Source organism: Herpailurus yagouaroundi, unplaced genomic scaffold, assembly GCF_014898765.1.
Source record: "Herpailurus yagouaroundi ecotype Mexico unplaced genomic scaffold, PumYag 162, whole genome shotgun sequence".
Taxonomy (NCBI): domain Eukaryota; kingdom Metazoa; phylum Chordata; class Mammalia; order Carnivora; family Felidae; genus Herpailurus; species Herpailurus yagouaroundi.
The window spans coordinates 46266506-46288645 of NW_024412403.1; the positions used below are offsets into that span (position 1 = coordinate 46266506).

Consider the following 22140-nt stretch of genomic DNA (forward strand, 5'->3'; position numbering starts at 1 on the left):
TGTGAAATGTAGAAGGTCAATGAAACTTGCTTATAAAAGAGCTCTGGACTCAAGACCAACACTGCAATGTGTAGCACATTAGCAGCATTTCAGTATACCCCTGCTGCCACTTTCTGTTCATAAAACCATAAGGTTATTTTAATCCAGTTTTACTTTTTTCCTTTAGTCAGCATTTTATCCATATATGCAAACTATCCTTTTAATCTTGGCAGTTTATCTAAAGTAGAAGCTTTCTTGGACCAAAAAATCTATATGGTTCTGATTAATGCTTATGTGATCTTAAACACTAATCCCTTAGTTGCTCCTTTTTTCCTGTTTTGTGTTTTATGTGATATTTTAACATACTTGTTGAGTTTTAAGGCACTCACGGTAATATAAGACCTTAGCTAGGTAACAGAATCATAGTAAATTATACACCACATAGTTCTTGGCCTTCTGGTTCCCAGATTTTAAATCCAAGGGCAGAATGAATGTATAAGACTTTTTTAAAAAATTAATTTAGGATTCCTTTGTGTTGTTACATAGCTGGCTCATGAGTGACCAACTTAATCTGATACAATTTCTCATTTGCCTGTTGATTGCCTGCTATGTACCAGATACCATGTTGCACATTTCTCATATATAGTTTAACAAATCCTCACAAACACTACAAAGCTAACTTTTATTTTCTCCATTTCTCAAATAAAGAGCTTAATTCAAGGATGGTAAGTAACTTGTGCAGTATCATACAGCTTGTAGGTGTCAAAATCAAGCTGTGATCCATGTCGGTCTGACTCTAAAGCTTATGCCCTTAATTATGTTAGATGAAATCTTCTGCTTTCTGCCCACACCTTCATAACAAAATGCATATAGATTATATTGCACCCCTAGATGTAGGACACTGCTGAATTAAGTAAAAGACAAAATAACAGCCAAATTTCTTAGTAAAGAATAATTCCAAACTCGTGGCCTTTTAATAACAACTTTGTCTATTTTGAATAACTCTGCCTCCCAGTGACGTAGTTTAGAAATTGTTGGGGACACCTGGGCAGCTCAATCAGTTAATCATCTGACTTTAGCTCAGGTCATGGTCATGGTCATGGGTTTGGGCCCTGCGTCAGACTCTGTGCTGACAGCTCAGAGCCTGAAGTCAGCTTTGGATTCCGTGTCACCTTCTCTCTCTGCCTATCCTCTGCTTGTTCTCTCTCTCTCTCTCCCTCCCTCCCTCTCCCTCTCTCTCTCAAAAATACATAAACATTAAAAAAAAAAAAGAAATTGTTGGACTAGGGCACCTAAGTAGCTCAGTCAGTTGAGCATCCAACTCTTGATTTCGTCTCAGGTCATGATCTCAAGGTTTGTGTGTTTGAGCCCCACATTGGGCTCTGTGCTGACGGTGTGGAGCCTGGTTGCCATCTTTGCTTCTCTCTCTGCCATCTTTTCTCTCTCTCTTTCTCTCTCTCAAAATTAAATAAATAAACACTAAAAAAGAAATAAAGAAATTTTGAAAATATGTAAAGGGTAGAAAGGGTAATAATATTCTTCTTACTCACATACAAGGAATTCATGATACCTGACAAGGGCCAAAACAAGCAAGAGCTTAAAAGCATAAATATAAAACAGTGTGCTTTCATATTATATTAGGTAGAGTAAAGCTTTAATGCTGGTCAACTGAAAAATGCCAGTGAATTTTTGTTGGCCACAAGTTCAATAATAGATTACAGTGTGACATGGCTATTTCCAAAAAGCTAACTACATTTTTGGTTCCATTGATATCATTGGGAAAGGGACCATTTTGAATGACTGAAGGATTCCTTTAATAGTCTATATCTGGTGTACTGTGATCAGTTCCAGATAACGTATTTTAAAGGCAATATTGACCAAGTATATTTTTTCCAACAGTAGGGTAACTAAGGTGGTGTGACTTAAAATAAGTGTCTAATAGATCAAGGTATGTTTATCCTACAGTCAAAATGTAGTAAGAAAATGTAAGTGGCAATAATAGGATTCTCCAGATATGGTAAGTGTTGTTACATACAACTGTGAAAACCAACAGATGGAAGTTGCACGAAGGCAAATTTTGTATTGATTTTATATGAGTTCGGAAAGCCCAACGATGAAACAGACTGACACAGAGCATAGTTACAGAGATGCAAATAGAACAGTAAAAGAATGTCCACAATGTTCATGCTCTTCCCAATTCTAAGATACTTTGCCTAAATGATAGCCATGATATTTTAATATTATATTATTTATCAACCTATCATATAATGTGCACCAAATAACTTTTCACCCTCTTTTATTTAAACAACTTAGAAGAAAGTATTTAATTGCTTTGAGAAGAACTGTAGGTTTCTCTCAGAGAAATCCAAATTGCATTATCAAATAGAGGAATGGTTTTAATAATTTATCCTAAAGGCTGAATTTATAGAGTCATTCAATCAACAAACGTATATTGAGCAGTTAATAGGATTCTAATACAAATAATGTTCCATCTGTACTCCCAAAGAGTATATAAGTCTAGTAGAAGTGACAAGAGATGTGGAGGATTGATACTTGAGTGCAATAATAGGTAATGGACGAGTGCATGAGGTTCAGGCTAAGCACATTAGATCCATCTAAAGAAGAATGAGAATAAAAGAAACTTTCTTAGAGGAATTAACACTTAAGCAGAGTCTTGAAGAACAAGTAAGAATTAATTTGGTTAGAAGGGTGAGGAAAGGATATATTATTAGCAGAAAGAACATGTAGGAAGAAGCTACAGAAATGTGAAACAGGTTAATAGGTTTATAAGCCTATAAGCATTTCCTTACTCTGGGAGCAAAAGGTCATTAGATTAAAGCAATTTTGGGAAATGTGGCCAGAGAGATTGACAAGTTGAAAAACAATGGATAAAGAGAAAAACTGCAATATTTATTAAGCAAATGATTAGTATGGAAATTAGATGATGAGTTCCTACAAATCACTTTTAAAAGACTCCATTATATAAAATGGAGCAAAAATATGAGTAGCCAATTTGCATAAAAACAAATATGATTAGTAAAAATAAGAAAACGTATTTAATCTCACTATTACCCAAGATATGCAAATTAATACCAAAAATTTCAATAGTTTTTACCTAATTAGCAAAAGATTGATAATACCACTGCTAGGGAGGGGATGAGAAAATAAGAACATACTTGTCATTCACTATTGGTAGGAGTATAAATTGACACAATTGACAGACTTCTTGTGGACTATTTGAAAGTATTTATCATATTTTAAAATTAACATATTGTTCAACTCATAAACCCTACAATGATGTAACTATTCTAGGTATACACACAATAACCCAAATACTCACCAAGAAGGAGATGGTTAGATAAATTATTGCTTATTTGTCCTAGTGAATATTATGATGCAATTAAAAAGGAGGTAGATCAATATCAAGGAGGGTCTCCAAGACACGTAATCAAGTTTAAACATAAAGAAGCATATTTACATATCTACTTTTATAAACATACATAGCATACAAAAACATCTGAGAGTGCACACATCAAAATGATAGCAGTAAAAGGCAGGGATTAAATGAATGATAAAAGGGAATTTTCACTGTTCTGAATTGTTTAAATTTTAATAAGAATATCTTTGTGCATTACAGTGTAATTTAAATTATAAACATTATTCTTAAATCTGCGGGGAGCTTTTAAAAGGTTTAAGCAGGGAAATCACATAAACACATTTGCATCTTGGTAATGCCTTCCTGCCAGCTGATGTAAGGGCAATTGGAGGGACGCTAACCTGAAGATAGGGAAGTCAATTAACAAATGGCTCCAATGGTCCCGAGTAAAAGTAATGGTGGACTTAAAGAAGTTTTACAGTTGTGGTAAAGATGCAAGAAGGAGATGACTCACAACAGTATTTTCTACATGGAATCCATAGAACACTGCACCTTAGGATGACAAATGTGAGAGAGGTCTAAATGATCCTCAAGTTTCCAACTTAGCAATTAGCTGAATGGTCAAGTCCATTCACTAAGTGAAGGGATACAGGGTGTGTGTGTGTGTGTGTGTGTGTGTGTGTGTGTGTGTGTGTGTGTTGGGGAAAGAATTATAGGAATTATGATCCTTAGATCCTTGCTATCCTGAGGAATGGGGGAGTTTGAATAGGAAGGCTATCTCAAAAGAGATTTTCTGTGAAATCTTTTTTTTCCAAGAGAAAAAACCCATCCTATATAGAAGGTGTCAATGATAAATGAGTTCCATCAAAATGTATTAGATTTCTATGTTGCATACCTGAAACTAATAATGTATGTTAATTATACTTCTGTAAAAAAATTGTTTTGTATCCTCCAGATAAATTATAAATACACATCATAAAATTGTCAAAAAATGTATTAGATTTCTATAAAGCTTCAAGAAGTTTACACATTCCACAGAAGTTATTCAGTAAATGTTTCCCTTGAGTAATCACGGAGCAGCTACATCTACCTATGATGTTCGTAGTATCAGTGGGAGACAAACAGTGTATTGATCTCACCCACTAGAGAGTTGTACAAACATTCAAACACTCCCTCCATTCCACTCACCAACCAGCCTGACCAGCCGACATTCAGGTGGAGGCACAAAGTTTGGGGAAGTCTTCTGTCAGAATAGCTTAAGTATACCCTGACATATAAATCTTGACAAGCTTGGGTTCTTTTTGGGTCAGCAATATTTTCTGTCCTCAGGTTGATCCCAAAGTTACAGAAGTTAAGTGGAAAAAGAATTCAATTGAGGCAGACTACTTGTTTTTCTAAATTCAAAGCATACCATCTTTATTTTATGTATACACTTTATTTTATGGTTGAAAGGTAAAAATAAAAACTCATTCATGTACATGGGGCGCCTGGGTGGCGCAGTCGGTTAAGCGTCCGACTTCAGCCAGGTCACGATCTCACGGTCCGTGAGTTCGAGCCCCGCGTCGGGCTCTGGGCTGATGGCTCAGAGCCTGGAGCCTGTTTCCGATTCTGTGTCTCCCTCTCTCTCTGCCCCTCCCCCATTCATGCTCTGTCTCTCTCTGTCCCAAAAAATAAATAAACGTTGAAAAAAAATTAAAAAAAAAACAAATTCATTCATGTACAAAACTATGGCATTAAAACTAGATTAGAAATGACTTGTGGGGTGCTTGCATTTATTAATCAGAATTAATTCTTGTCAAAAGTAAAAGGTTTATATCTAAAAATGGTAGAAAATATATGATAAGATTCATCTGGTCATTTATCAGTTTTTAAGTGTTAAGGATACAGTGAACAAGATCATAGGATATTGGCCTCATAGAAATTATCTAATGGTGGAGATGTACAAGAATAGTCTAGAATAGCCAAAGGCTGTTTCAAATTCAAAGAGATAAAGCAATCATAGGATATTGGTACAGTTAATTCAGGAACCAGGCATGTTAAAGGAGGCAAATCAAAAATCAGTTTAAGATTAGATTCTGTTGGGAGTAACGGAAAATTCCAAATAACAGTGGGTTAAAAGAATAAAAATTATTTCTTTCATACGTAAGCAACATTCAGAGCAATCTATGGCTAATAGGAGGGCTTCATGATTTTCAAAGACACAGGCATCATCCTTGAGTGGGCTGTCTTTAGCACACTACCTAGGATGGATGCTTACGTCCCATGATTTCAGAAAGAGGAAAGGGTAAACATGGTCTATTTCCTCCTTCTGGGACACATACACTTACTTGATCACATACAACTTAATCAAATAACCTCATCTGGATGCATCAGAAAGCTGGAAAAAATATGGTGTTTATTCTGGCCAGCTATGTGCCAGCTAAAAATCAAGGAATCTGAAAGTACGAAAAAGGAGGAAAGAGATATTTACGGGCCACTGTCAATCTTGGCCACCATGAGGTCAGAGCATGACTAGGGATGTAGAACTTTACCCCAACATTAAGAATAAACCAACGTTGTTCCATTTGTGGAACGTCCAGCATATGATATAAGAGGCTGATTAGGTTGTAAAAGTTCTTTCAGATGGGGTATCTTCACCTAGTGATTATTCTTATGGTTTTTTCATGATATACATTTTATAAATTAAAAAAAGCTGAGGAAACTATACTTTTTTGTCTCATTAAAGACTGAATATTTGAAAGTCTCACATTTGTTCATTGTATGAGATTGTGCTTAAAGTTTGGTGAATCAGTACTTTATAAACACACTCACACATACACACACAAACATGCAACTTTATCTTTATGCAACAATTTTCTTTGATCTATATATGTCATTTACCCAAAAATCTATCTCCTTTTCATTGTTTATTTCTTGACAAGCCTATTCCACTATCTATTATTTATCTTTGCCAGCACTTCTTTTCTATAAATACAGTTTGCTAGATTATACCTACATCTGTACTTAAATACGAACTTTCTGGGACTCTTTCCAAACTAAGAGTTTGTGATTACAGTTAAGCAGTGACATTGTCACTTGCTTTTTCCTTTCTTGGAAGTACTCCATCTTCTTAGGTCACTGCCATCTAGTACTGCGAAAATGTGATTTGAAAAGCAAGTTTAAATAGAGCTTTCTAATTAGGCTGCATTCATTTATATTTTCCCAAACCTGCACCCAGGTTACCCTAAAGTTATATGCACCCAATTAAAGAATATTCAATTTGAGATCTCTATGCCTTTGATCCCTATGAATGGGGTAACTCTCCATGATTGAGCTTGATCCAACTGCTCATTCAGCTGAAGTGAATTAAGTCTTCTAGGGCACCAGGGTGCCATTTAGGAAATTACCTCTGCCAGCACACTAAAATTACCTCACATGGGTGAGCAGCATTCTTCCAGGGAGTAGTTTCATCACCCCACTTCTCCACTGGCCCAACCTTATTGACGCTAAAGGGTGATTCATATGACACAATATTTACCTATGGCTCAGACAATAACAACGGCCTGCTCCATTTAAGAGCACATGTGCCAGTATTTAAAGGGTAAATGAGAGAGCCATTTTGTTTGGATTTTTTTTAGAAATCAGATATAAACAAAAGTGCATCATTGTTCCCTAAACTCTGAAACTATAAAATGTGGTGATAAACTCATCACCATATAATAATTCAGCTCCTTAAAAGTATCAATAAACAAACATCTTTTTTCTCTATTAACACAACATGTACACAAAATGAGTCTATTTAAGTAGCAATAAAATTGAATGTAATACTTTGAAAGCAGTAAGTTTTTATTTTTCACTTACAAATATAAATGTCCTTTTAATTTTAACTCACTCCAGTACGTCTCTTAGATAGTACTTCTCTCTACTCCAGACATTTATTGGTTCCTCTTTTGAAAACTAACATCCAGAGCATAAAATACTTTTTGTGGTGCCATAATTTGTTAAATAATGCTTTTGAAAGTGGCTGGGTGCCCAAAGAGTCCATGCAGAAATAAAACGCACTCAAACTGCTTCCAAATGTTTTCCTTTCCAGATATATCATGTCAGAAGCTGCCATTCCTCTCACACTGTCGCTATATCCAAGAAGCTATAATCATGCACCACCACGAGACTATCTTAGCAAACTACCCAAATTTACATCCAAGCCAATATTGAAACGTAATAAAAAAACATGTATGCTAAGTGAACTAGTAATCTAATAATACAAGAGGCTGAAACTGCTTTGGAATTAACTCTGAAAAATACATTGATCGGGGCATTTTCAACAGTGAACAACACCTGCTAGCTCCCTTTTTCTCACTTTCTCTCTTTATAAAATCCATGAATCTCCTTCAGCAATTCTCACAGGATAGGATGTACCTCGACCCTCATTTTGAACTCAGTCTAATGGCTGCCATGGATGACCTAATGGTCAGCAGTAGTGAAAATGGTGGCACAGCAAGGGGCTGGGAGATTGTCGGTGGAGGTATTATTTTAGGCAATCTGGACAGGCCCAGTTCATGTGGCTTTAAGAGTAATAAAATCAGACTTCTTTGAGCCTGTTTCTATTTTTCTCCCTTATTACCAGCAATGAGTGTTACCTCAGATCAGACCTGGAAGTTAATATAGTTCCTAAAGGCACCAAGCTTAAAAATGGGAATGGCCTCAATAAAAATTAAAAGATACATAAAACTCAATAAGGCCTGACTCTCTTCAAGCCCATTTCACACTTATGATCATATTTAGAGATAGATTCCAACACACTGTTATTAGTTTGCTTCAGGCCACAGTTGAATTTGCTGGCTCAGATCTAGGAGAATTAGGCCCACAGAAAATGAATGGTGAGTCAGTCTCTCCCTCAGAGAACATCATCCTTAGTTCTGTGCTGCACATTTCTCTTGGGCTCAAGCAGTCAAGATTGCTCTGCCCTTGAAATCTTCTCTCTCTTTGTCCCTTAAATGCATAAATGAGAGGACACATATAGAATACTGAAAGAAATGAAGTGGAGGGTATGTATGGAGGCCCCTTGTCTGGCTGTTTGTGTCATTAAGTGTCCCCATCTGTCTGTCTGAGAATAAAGAGCATATGAGCTAGAGAGTATGGCTTTGCATGCCACAACACTTTTAATGACTCTATTTTTGACTAACCCACTAAACCAATTACATGGATTTTGTCATTCCACCCTCAGAAGCTGCTCTCAAAACCATCAGTAACATTGTCATGAGTCAGGGAGATGTGGATGTGCTTTATACTTCCTGTGTTTACCTTCACAACTGACCCTGTATGCAGCATACCATGCCCAGTTCTGTCAGAAATAAAAATACAAAAATGAGAAACTCTTCAAATAACTTATTGTAAGCTGTGTCATGAACAGAAACAATTATACAGCAAGGAAAAATGTAAGTGAGAGAGGGAAAAGGGCCAAGAAAGGTTGGAAGAGGCCATATGTGAGTGACTGCTTTGTATCAGATATTTTTTAAAACACTGTCTTGTATAATTGTCCTCATAACAGACTGTTTTCTACATGTTACTGAAATGGGAATTGAGGCTCAGGGAGTTGAAGTGACTTGAATACAGTCATCCAGCAGGCTAGGGCACAGCAATGTCTTGAAACAGAGCCCCTCTGACTTCAGCACCTGTGTGCTTTCCATGGCAGCTTTACTGCCTCCTGAGGGAGCACAGATGAGGGCAGATTATTCCAGCCGTGAGAAAATGGAAAGCCTCTTAAAAGAGATGGCATTTAATCAGGGCATTTAGAATGGGTCAGGCCAAGGTAGGGCATTCTTACTTTGTGTTGGAAGGAGTGAGCCACACATTTAAGTAACAATGAAAATTCTTATGTGTTTGGAGTAAAAAGTCAAGAATTTTTGAAACCATTTTTTTAACAAAAAATATCTTGGAGTGCCTGGGTTGCTCAGCGGTTGAGTGGCTGACTCTTGATTTCAGCTCAGGTCGTCATCCCAGGGTAATGGGATCAAGCCCTACATCGGGCTCCACACTGAGCCTAGAGCCTGCTTGAGATTCTCTCTCCCTGACCCTCTCCCCTGCTTGCTTGCTCTATCTCTCTCTCTCAAAAAAAAAAAAAAATAATAATAATAATAATAATAATAATAATAATGTGGTAATCAACATGTGAACATTACACTTAGGTGGTAAAATTCAGGTTGCAAATATAAGATAAACATCAAACAACACCATACTTTCAGTTTAACAGAAAGTATAACATTTATGGGGCACCTGGGTGGCTCAGTCAGTTGAGCGTCTGACTTCAGCTCAGGTCATGATCTTGAGGTTTATGGGTTCGAGCCCCGTGTCAGGCTCTGTGCTGACAGCTTGGAGCCTGGAGTCTGCTTCCGAGCCTGTGTCTCCCTCTCTGCCCTCTCCCCCACTATCACTTTGTCTCACTCTGTCTCTCAAAAATAAATAAATGTAAAAAAATTTTTTTAAAAAGAAAGTATAACATTTATGACAGTCATGCTTAACACCTAGGTTAGTACAGAAATGGGCAGGGATGTCATAGAGGCATGCAAATATTTAACAGTTCAAAAACCCTTAGCACTTCTGAGAAAATATGAATGGGAAATATGTGGCAAATATTTCTGTAATATGGTAGTTTCAGTCCATTAGTGATCAGTATGCATTTAAAGTAACTGTAGCTGTTTTTGAACATGGAAAGCTAGATTCAAAGTAAGTCTTTGCTCACAAGCTAATGATAGTATGAATCCCTTATATTTAAAAGTATAGTTTAAGGGCGCCTGGGTGGTGCAGTCGGTTAAGCGTCCGACTTCAGCCAGGTCACGATCTCGCGGTCCGTGAGTTCGAGCCCTGCGTCGGGCTCTGGGCTGAGGGCTCAGAGCCTGGAGCCTGTTTCCGATTCTGTGTCTCCCTCTCTCTCTTCCCCTCCCCCATTCATGCTCTGTCTCTCTCTGTCCCAAAAATAAATAAACGTTGAAAAATAAATAAATAAATAAATAAATAAAAGTATAGTTTAAATTTGAAAAGTTTAAGGTAAAGCATTTTTGTTTTTGTAGTAACTTTAAGATATTGACACTATGCTAATAAATAGGTACACTGCTGTGCAATTAATTCCATTACCATATTTTATATTTGTTGGTCATCATTAGCGTAAATTTTATGCTTCAGAAGAAAGAGATCAATCTAGCAAAATGGTAACAATTAATTTTCTTTTAAAGAGAGATTGACCAAATTTAAGGAAGAATTGATATCTCATTTTCAAATTACTGATACAAAATTACCAGAGAATAGTTATATATTTTGCCCAACATCCAATAATGTGCAAAAAGATTGCAAGATAGATGCATTTCCTGTTCAATTTCCAAAACTAAATAAAAGCTTCCTGACTGAAAGCATTTACATTTTTCACTCTGTAAAGTAAACATTAGAAAACAAAGTACAAAAAAAAAAAAAAATGATCTCTCAGCTTCTGAATAGCCCACTTAGTTACATAAAGTATTTTCTGTACAAACACTTTCTCAAATTCAAAAGATATTTACTTCCTAAGAATATGACAAAACAGTCTTCATTTCAAATCATTTGGTCCGTTTCCATGGCAACACTGCGGGATTCCTTGGCTACTGTAAGTTGCATTAGTTGACTATGGAATTTCTCAATTTGCGTCTTGATCTTGGTCTGTTCTATACACCAAACAAACTAAATCATTTGTTATTTAATTCACAAACTCCCATCAGAATGTCTATATTTGAGAACCACACGTGTCTTGATAGGACTGACAAGGTCGGGGCCAAGAGACTGAATTCCTTTCGAGTCTGGTACAGCAGCATCTTGAGCCCATGATGGAATAGGAAAGGAGGCAAGGCCTGGACTGGAAGCAGTGCAACCTGGCCCACCTACCTCTGAAACCATACTTATTCCTTGGGTTTGAATTCATCAGTAGGGAGAATGTGAATTTTTTTAATGAGGAATAACATGATCTGAATTGAAAGGACTCAAGGATGTGTCCACCTAAGTGTCTACACCACGCAGGGAGGGACATGGAAGGAAATCCCACATGTTTACCTTGAGTGCAAATTGGCTACCTGGAAAAGTGGACATGTCTTTGCCACCACCACACCTTTATGGTACTACTTCAGTCATACACTTATGGTATCAGAATTGATGCAAAGTCATTGGGGTCTTGATTAGTTTTGTTCTCTATTGGCTATTCTCAATTATTTTCAAGACTTACTGTGTTCCTTGATTATTTTCAAGACCAAACTCTCGAAATGATAACTATTAAACCTAATTATCTTGTTATGTAATCCGTACCACATACATGTCAAATGAATACCATTCTTTTTTTTAGGGTTTTATTTAAATTCCGCTTAGTTAACATACAGTGTAATATTAGTTTCAGATATACAATACAGTGACTCGGTGCTTCCATACAATACCCAGTGCTCATCGCAACAAGTGCACTCCTTAATCACCATCACCTAGATCACCCCCCCACCCACACCCACACCTACACCTCACTCTGGTAGCCATTAGTTTGTTCTCTATGGTGAAGAGTCTGTTTCTTGGTTTGCCTTCTCTCCAAATCAGTACCGTTCTGACCTTAAAGAGCTAACAGGTCTTTGAAAGGAATTTCAATCACTTAGCCTTTAATGAGACATGTTTGGTATTATGTTTTAGCACATTTTTTGGTAGATAAGACGGCCAATGATGTTATCACCCATATCTGGAAGTGAAACTAAATCCATAAACATTCTCTTTCATGCTTTGTACATGAGAGACAACAGTGTGATACACCTGACAGCAAGGTACATGCTAGCAACCAATGACTAATCCCGACTGAAGGCAGCCTTAGAAAATTACAAAGAGGCAGAGGCAGCCTGCCTCATGACCTCTTTATCAAGTGTACAAACTTCCCTTTAATAATGTGCCAGATATACCCACAGTTTATAAATATTAAATACATAGCACACTCTGGCTGCAAAGCTAAATAGATCTAGCTCTCATACGCATGGATAAATGCTGCTTAGCAGCTCCTTAACTGACACCTTGGCACCCGAGGTAAAAAGCATTTTTATAAAAGAACATATAGGGTTTTGTTGTTGTTGCTGTTGCGTATTGTTTAAAGAACATATGAAGTCTGACCCCAGAAAGAAAAGCTGGGTAGCAGTCTGCTGACCAAGGCCCTGTGTGGTGACTCCATCAGGAAGACATGCTTTTCAAGTACAGGTCACCCCTTCACCACTTCTTAGATAAAAGAACTCTAGAATTTAATTTTTTTTATTAGAATTTTACTTGTCCCTCATTCCTAAGTGCTTCTTCATAAGCACTTCGTAGAAAGTCACAAATCTCATTGAACTTTAATAATTATACACAGTTTTGAGGATATTTATATTATTAGAGTATACATGGTTTTAAAATCTCTGATATCAACAAAACTCAGTCTGTTATTTATCCAAATAAAGTCAAACTGCCTTTGAACTATTCATATAAAGGTGGTTTTAATTCAAGTCAATAAACATTACATCGAGCCCCCACTATGTGCAAGCTCTGGGACTGGACATACAGAGGAGAATAAAACATGCATGACTTGTCCCTGTTCTTCAGGGATCACATCCTAGTAGAAAAGACAGACATGTAAGCCAGAAGTCACCTGATGGCAGCCCACAGGCTGAACTCAGCTAAGAGGTATGTTTTTGATTTGATTTCTACAGTGTTGTTTAAAACATCTGAATTTGTTGCCCTTAGCCAGAACTTTCATTTGACCCAGTGCCTTTGTCATCAGTTATTTTTGGTCATCAGTTTGACATACCTATTTATTATACCCGAAGGGTCATAAAGGCATTTGCATTTGGTATTACAAAATTGTAAACAAATAAATAATGCATCTATGATAGTGTTCTACCTCTGTTCTAGTAGCTAAGACTAAAGGGGGGCACAGAAGAAAGAATATGAGTTCTCCCTGGGTATGTCGGGCATGTTTGACAGTAACCAGAGGCTAGAAGGGCTTTTCAAGAGGAAATGTCACGGAGGCAGAGAGACATGCCATGGTAGGTCAAGTTTAGGGAATTAAAGAAGATAATATTTCTCTCTCACTATTGAACGCTTACTTTTAGCCGCTAACAGGCACTTCCCATGATGTGCAGTAAGCCAGTATAAGTGATATGTTTATTTTTAGCTCCATTTTTCAGATGAAGAAATTATCAGAGAAGCTAAATAATTTACCCTAGATGAATCAGCTGGTGAATGGTAGAATCAAAATTCTGGTCTCAAGCCTAGGCATTTTCAAAAAACTGATGAATGTGTTGGCATATTGCAAATTTAGTCAGGACAGTTTTTTAATAATTAAGATTCCAAGTCCCACCACATACAAACATAGGTAAGACCACTGGACATAATCCGTATTTGGGGAAAATATAATTCAATGTAACAAATGGGATAAAAATTATGTAAACAGATTTTTAGAACTTAAAGGAAATTCGGCTAAGTGCTAGTCCAAGTTCATCATTTTACAGATAAGGAAACTCAGACATTTAAAACATTTGTTTTTAAAGAGTCAGAGAATGTCTACTTTAAATATAAATTTAAAAATACTTTAATAAATGTCTTTTTTGATCAGCTTCAGAATATCTTAATTCTCTTTGTTAATGCTAGCTTTAAAAAAATACAACGACCATAATTTTATCATGCATATCCTAAAAGTTTAAAAATAACTCAAGGAAAGCTACAAGTTTCTTTTTAAAAGCATTGCAGAAATAACTCATAAAAATCCAGCCATGAAACTACCCTTTTTGCTTCAATACTTTTATTGTGACCTATTGAACAACAACAGGATGATAAATCTATAAAATTCATATTGCAGTGACCTGAAGGATTAAAAAAAAGCCAAAAACAAACAGTAATGGTTGCATGATCTTTAATTGTATTTGGTGCTGCAGAATCTTCATGGAGATTAGCTGTGTAGCTAGCTAAAGAGGAAAACATGAATTTAGTTGTAGGCATATTTCCATTTATAATAATTTAGGAAATGAAAAGATTTTGTAATTGTAACTTTGGCTTAGCTTAGTTAGAATCATTTCCTGAAAATAACAGTATCCTATCAAAAATTGATTTCCTCTTTTTGTACTAGAAATGTATGTTGTAGTGCCAAGCAAAACCAAAACAAACAAAAAAAAAATAGGTGCTTCAAAATATTTACTGAACAAATGAATAAGTGTATGAATGAGTTATTTATGAATGTAATAGTTCCCTTTCACATGTTAGGTAGGCCTAATCGATAATTAGGTCTCATCTAGGCTGTTGGCCTAGGAAGCAGTTGAACAGGCTCAGTACTCCTTTAGATCCTCGCAAGATATTTGCCGAAGGAGCAATTTATTACTTTTCATCTAATCATTTTTTCAATCCACTTATTCCATTTGCCTTTATTGAAACCCTACTCTGTGCAACTTCTGATCAAGTTAAAGCAGACAATGTTGGGGTCCCAGCTGGCCCACTTACTACACCACGATGAGGCAGGTATCTTTTCTCCACCAAACTAGGCACAGCAGCTTAGTTTTTCCTGCATGTTATTAGGTAAAGAGAATTAAAGATTTCTTTGGAGTAAAAAACAAAATGTATTCTTTAAATGCCTTTTTTGAAAATGGCTTCTTACTGTTTCTGGTCTTCCTTCAATGGTCATATAACTCTTAAGAGTCTGAGCCTTCAACCACCATCACAAAAAGTTAGGAAGCATATGTTCAAACAAACAATGAGCTTATGGTTTTGTTTTGTTTAGTTTGTACTTCTCTTGGTAGGAGAGAGAATGTGTACTCTATAAATTTTTGGAACAGAAATAGAAGAGAGGCACACAGGAGAGAAAACATGAGATACACTAGGACTGGAAGGAAACACACTTTCTGACGCAGGATGAGTGGAATGGACAGGTAGACAAACAGCAGGTAGATAGACATACGGATGGATAGGCAGGCATATGTATAAATAGAGAACGAGTAGAGAATCTTTGAACGTTCTGAAGTGAGAATTCCTCAAGAAAAATAGCCCTTGAGATAGCCTTTGGTTTAACAGACTATGTCATCATTGAACTTTGCTCATTCACACTGTAGCTCAGAGGTACCATCATTAACCTAAACCACACAGTCATGTAGTAGCTACCATATGCCTGTTAAAGAACTGAATACTGGATACTTAAGGCTGAAGAAAGGATCTCTACTCTGATGCATACATACTCAATTCTCAACTCTCCAAAATTTTAGTCATTCCCTTTTCAGTAGACATGTTTGAGCCAAAACTCTCTACTACGTGAATACTAATTTGTTTATGTTATATATTTATTCAGATATACTTTGTTACTTTTTATATTATTATAAAACACAAAATACAAAAGGAATAAAATTATTTTGACATAATATTCATTTTATATACTAACAGCATAAAATGTATCACTATAGGATCTGATGATTAAGTTCAGCTTATTTTGACACTTAATTTCAAATAATACTCATACCACACATGCACAATATACGCGAGATGCTACATATTTAGGACTTTTTGTGATTTCTTTTTGTATCAGTGTAGATCATCCTTGCATCACATTATAGTTGACAAAGAGCTCTTTTTAGCAGTTGGAGACGTGGCTTTTCCGTTTTCTGTGTGTTCTGTGTGTTTGCTTGGACCTTGACTACCTATTTTCTAATGTATACACAAGGTTGAGAACCACTGTATAAGGAACAACATGGCTTCTGGGATGACTGCCTGAGGCCAGGTGAAATCAAGGCCTTGCCCTAATTGTTAAAGCTCTTGAAGTAAATGTTTTCCTTCATAAATACTTCAGCATTTTTCTCACTGTTTTATTGTTTAAACAAGCATTCTCCAAAATTCTCTGAGTATACACCTCTAACAATAAAAATGTTGAGCATTATACATGGGGAGTATTATGAATATGTTTTATTTACAATTTATTTAATACACATGGGCGCATATATTTCCAGTTTACAATTCTAAACTGTATTTAACTGCGTCTAGGTGTTCTTTTTCTACACATAGGTCAAAATGTGTACCTGCAAAAACAAAACAAGATGGCGACGATTTGAAGTAGCCACATCTGAAAAAAATTCATTATTATAGGGATATTTCCTTTATTAAATTTTTTCAGACAAAATTAAATTACTGATGCATGATCTTCAAAGAAGAGATTTTTATCTGTTCGGTTTTTGTGTATGTGAATGGTGGAGGGCAGTAGTTCTGCATTAGAAAATTTAATCAGCCTACCTCGGTTTCTCACCCAAAGAGATTTCTTTTTTAAAAAAGAAATTAGGACCATTTAAGGATATTGTCTTATATTTATGATTATTTACTTTAACCCTTACAAGCAGCCCCATGAGGTAGGGTCAATTGTTATTTTCACTTTACGTATAAGGAAATTAAGGCATAGAGTTTAAAGTCATAGTCAACTTTTTACACAAATTCTTAATGGTATTGAATGTCCAATGTAAAGTTATTTCAAAGAGATCACTGCAATATCAAAATAAAATTTTGTTTCATTTGGTTTAAGTGTTAAATATATTTTACTATAACTCATTGAAAACTGGTTACTCTAGAGACCACATTACTTTCAGATAATCTGGGCAATCAGAATCCTCCATTAATTGATCAGACCAGATGTCAAAATTCGGGCCATGTCAACTTCTGCTTTTTTTACGCTGTGGTTACTAGCAACCATTATTTTAAGGATGGTTTACGCTCAGACAATGTTTCTCAGTGGTGTTACTAGCATTTTGAGGGAAATGCTCCTTTGTGCAGAGGGTATACCAGTTATTGCGATGCCTTTAGTTCACATGCGGACCCTCACTCGCTAAATAATGTCTTTCCCCAGTCATAATTTGCAGTACTCCCTAAGCAACCTTGACAACCACTGAACTACTGAAGGACGGATAAATTAACTCCTGCAGCGAGTAACTTATGTTAATTTACCTTATACCAGTAGTTAATAGTGTCTTTTGTTAGTGTGATACTCAGAAGTGTTTGGAATTATATTTGAGTAGTGTTGCCAGAGTTAGCAAATGAAAATACAGGACACCTGATTATCTGGTAACTCTATATTAGAGATAATATAATGCTAGTGTCCTATCCTGGTGTCTCTTTAACTCACCCACTCCAGATCACTAACAAATTGGAAACTCACTTGTTTGAGATTTAGAAAAGCATGTGTGAAGTGACACATCTTATATTTCAAATTTGTAGTGGCTAAAGGAATACTTTCATCAAATAAAAATCTAATTTATATTGACAAAGAGTCTGTTGAATGCACGTAAAAACAAAATACTGATGGACATTTATATTTATCCTGCTACAGGTGTTTGATGTTGTTCATTCTTTAACTACAATATAATTAATAAGTTCCACAATTGCTTATTTATTTTGTTGTTGTTGTTGTTTTGTTTGTTTTTAAATCCACTATAGTTTACATACAGTGTAATATTAGTTTCAGGTGTACAATACAGTGATTCAACACTTCCATACAACACCCAGTGTTCATCACAAGTGCACTCCTTAATCCCCATCACCTATTTCACCCGTCGCCCCACCCACCTCCCCTCTGATAGCCATCAGTTTGTTCAGTATAGTTAAGAGTTTGTTTCTTGGTTGGTGTCTCTCTTTTTTCTTTGCTACAATTACGTATTAAAAAAAAAAAATAAAGACAGCGAGGGCCAGCAACTTAAGCAGTAGAGCAAACCAGACTAAAATTACTTCATATCAAATCCCAGAAGGTTCCTGAACTTAATTTCTTGTAGATTAAGAGAATTATAGAATTGTAGAATTAAGGGAATTATAACAAATAAATTCAGCTTCATTATTCAATTGTGAAAACAGAGCTATAATGTTTCATGCAATCTCTATTGGCATGACTGACCCTAAAGAGGAAACTGATAAGGCATTATTATCACATAATATCATATTTCAATTGAATACGTATTCATGTACACCAGCTTTTCTGTTTGTTTCATATATTAAAAAATGACAGTCCCTTAAGGAAGAAATGCCACAATAAATGAAAGACCTTTTAACCCACAGTAAAGAAACATCACAAAGCCATTATGAATGATGCAGCAGGTTTAGGAAAGTGAAAGCTGCTATTAAATATGACAGGCTATCACAACAATAGAAATAGTAATCAATGTAATCATAGCAATAAAATAATATTTGTGTTTTGTTTCTTTCAAGGAGTTAAAATAACGGACATCTTTTCTAAGTTAACAGTTTCACATAATATGGCAAAATGATAAAAAGAAAGATAAAAATCTCTAAATCTGAAGCATATTAAAATTATTTAAAGTCTGCTCTACACACTTTTGTTTTTCTCAAAATTTCTTTTGAGATAATTGCATTTATATTCTTTTTCCTTTCCTGTGCATGATTATGTTCTTTTGTTTTTTGTTTTTTGTTTTTTTTTTTACAATCTAGTATTCTTTTTTCTAAGTTTGTTTGTTCGTTTGTTTGCTTTTGAGCGAGAGTATGCACACAAGCAGGGGAGGGGCAGAGAGAGGGAGAAAGAGAGAATGGCAAGCAGGCTCTGCCCTGGACTCAAACTGAACGAACCATGAGATCATGACCTGAGCTGAAATTAACCAACTTAACCAATTGAGCCACCCAGGTGCCCCTACAATCTCATATTCTTGAACCAAACTTCTTATCACTTGGCTTCAGTAAGTCCATAATCAGCTAGAATTGGAATATTTCTGTTTTTACCGCCTATAATAAAATCTGAATTTCTTATAATTATTTTCTCTGTTGTAAAATCACCACTTCTTTTGTAACTTTAAGAATACGGTATAAATATATAATTGTCTCTACCTGGCATTCAGTAATGCTCCCTGGTGATGGGTACTTTCTCAGACAGTGTTGAAACATTGCAACGTGGAAAATGCCTTGCATGGGAAACATTGTACATGAGGAAATTTTGTGCTCAATGATATATACACCCCATGTAATAGCAAAGGAGAAATTAGATTCATTGTTCATCAAAAGTTCCCTCAGAACTACTGCTTGGCACTTTAGCCACATCTCTTCATGTTTAAGGGATTCAAACTCTGCTGGACCTTTCCACTAAAGCCTCATAAAATCAACAGCAAAACCAGCTTAATTACAGCATTTGATTTTCTTTCCATGCTTTCTTTATTCCAATGCACAATAAATAGGCCTCACCCATTAAAATATACATTGTAACTTCGCTTTCTAAGCATTTCTAAAGATCTAAGAAATCCTGGCTTTTCTTTAGCATCAGCTCTCTCTGTAGAAGCAAGTTGTATAGAATGTGTTATACCAGGTCCCTTTAATCCTGGTCAGATTTCAAACAGGCTATGAATTTTAACATATTTTAGGTGCGAAATTTGTGTCAAGGAACAGAGTGAAGTCTCTTCAAAAATGTAAGACTTGCTAAAACTGAGCCTGAGAGGATTGATTCAAGGTCTCTTTATTTGAAAACTGCTGGGCCTGATTGGAGCTTCAGGGGCCCCAAATGATGTGCATTCCTTATAACCATCAGTGTAACTTGCTTTTAGAGTGTTACTGTGATTAAACTTAGATATACCATATCAGTTACCAGTACTGCCCATGCACTGATAGTGCATGTATATTAAATTTTCCTCTGAATGATTTTAGTGTCTTTCAGGTCATTGAGATACCAAATTATAATGCTGTTATTCCGAACTGAAGGGTTTCTGATTCATATTCAGAGAATAGCAATCTCCCAAATAGGAAATGCTCATTATTTATTTTTAATCTACACTGGGAAGATTTTGTCCTAGGAGTCTGCCACCTAAGTGACATCACTTCCCTTTTTCATGCCTTAGTTTGCTAGTCTATAAATGAGAATTTTTTGACTGGATGACCTATGATGTCTTTTCCAGCTCTGACATTCTTTTATTCACAATTCATGATATAATCTTATGAATAAACTTCCAAGTGGTTTCCTGTTGGGTTTTTTTGCTTCACAGTAGCCTTCTTAAAAGTGAAAAAACGTGTGGTTCTACCTTTGAAAGCTGTGTCTTCTCCCTAATAGAAAGGTGTAACAAATTAAGAATTGTGGATATGGATTTCCTTACTGCTATTTCAAAAACATATATAATTGCTGGGTGGTGTAAAAGCTTTCCTCATTTTAAGCACCACTGCTGATAGACCTAAAGCAAAACACTGCTTCTTCCAGTGCAGCTTTGATCTCAGATCCCGCTGTGGCTGTCTCCTGCATGTCTGTCACTCATGTGGACGACTCTGCAAATAGACAACCTCAGTGACTTTTATTTATATCTGCTTTGTCAAATGTAGGTTTAGAAATTTTATCTTCACATTCTACTACTTGTACATCGTTTGGGATTGTAACTAGTTAAGAGTACTTTCTTTTCAAAACCTAAGTTGATTTTTTTTTTTAATTATGAATAAAAATGCATTCATTCCTTTTAATTTTATAGCTTCCTTGTAAGGTTTGATGTTTTTATTAATGATAGGATTTTTTTCCCCAGTTAAATGATCAACAGCTTTTCCACAAATAGATTTTGATTAATGTCCATTTTTATCTCTTAAAAGGATCCTTCCCGGCCATTGGGGTGGAGGCGTTTTGCCCCAGCTTCCTGAGGGCAGGGTTTTTAAATAGCATCCAGGCCCCGCATCCAGTGCCAGGGGGAGGATCTCTGCCCCCCAGGATTCCTGCTGGTAGGTATTTCAGGTGAAGTTTTCTGCCACCATATACAGCACAGGACTGTGCTCACAACTGAAAGATACACAATACAGAAATAAATATTTCTAAGATATATTGTTGAAAGAAAATACAAGTGACCTTTCTTTAATTCAGGGACCACATTTATAATATCTAATGCCGTGAAAGTGGTAAAAGGAAGTGGAAGACAGATCTGTAACCTGAACACCCAGTTAGCATACTGCTGCTGCCTCCTCTAGAATAATTTTTACATAAATAAGGACTAGAGCTTCAGATCTCAAATTTTATAACTCAAGAATAAAAACAAGATAAAGTGGAGCTACTTTGCCACTTGGAATTCACTAGAAAAGAGAATTAAAAACAGCATTATTGACAGGCAATTCCGTGTTTGCGCAAGTTTATAGAGATTTAATTAAAGTTTAATTTTACTAAAGAGAAATGATTGGAAGAAAAGCCAGAAAGTAGCAAATTTGAAACTTGAAGAACTTTTTTGAAAAAGAAAATTAATGCACAGTTTCCCCTTAAACATGTCAGTCTGACCAAAGCTGTATTTTATCAATGAAAGAAAGAAAATACAGGGAATTGAGCATTTTTCTTCATGTTTATTTATTTATTTTGAGACACAGAGAAACAGAGAGCAAGTGAGAGAGGAGCACAGGCTCTATGCTGACAGCACTCCAGGGCTTGATCCTACCAACGATGAGATCACGGCCTGAACCAAAATCAAGAGCTGGATGTCTAGCCGACTGAGCCAGGCAGCACCCCAGAAATCGAAAATTTTAAAATGCAATTTCAGGGGCACCTGGGTGGCTCAGTTTGGTGAAGCATCTGACTTCAGCTCAGGGCATGATCTCGTGGCTCATGAGTTTGAGCCCCTTGTCAGCCTCTGTGCTGACAGCTCAGAGCCTGGAGCCTGCTTCAGATTCTGTGCCTCTTCCTCTCTCTGTCCCTTCCCCACTCACTCTCTGTGTCTGTCTCACAAAATGAATAAACATTAAAAAAATTGGTAAAAAATACTTTTAAAAATGAAATGAAATGAAATGAAATGAAATGAAATGAAATGAAATGAAATGAAATGAAATGAAAT

At 36.0% G+C, this 22140-nt stretch overlaps 1 protein-coding gene across 6 annotated transcripts in view; it reads left to right on the plus strand.

Moving 5' to 3' along the window:
• EPHA6 (EPH receptor A6) overlaps positions 1-22140 on the plus strand; it is an 868919-nt gene that overhangs the window by 701973 nt on the left and 144806 nt on the right. For 4 of the 6 annotated variants that reach the window (XM_040484252.1, XM_040484253.1, XM_040484255.1 and 1 more), the window contains one exon: positions 20924-21049. The exons of the other annotated variants lie outside the window; for them this stretch is intronic. In XM_040484252.1, the coding sequence (XP_040340186.1) occupies positions 20924-21049 (126 nt within the window). The remainder of the gene's footprint in view (positions 1-20923; positions 21050-22140) is intronic. 6 annotated transcript variants of the gene reach the window in all.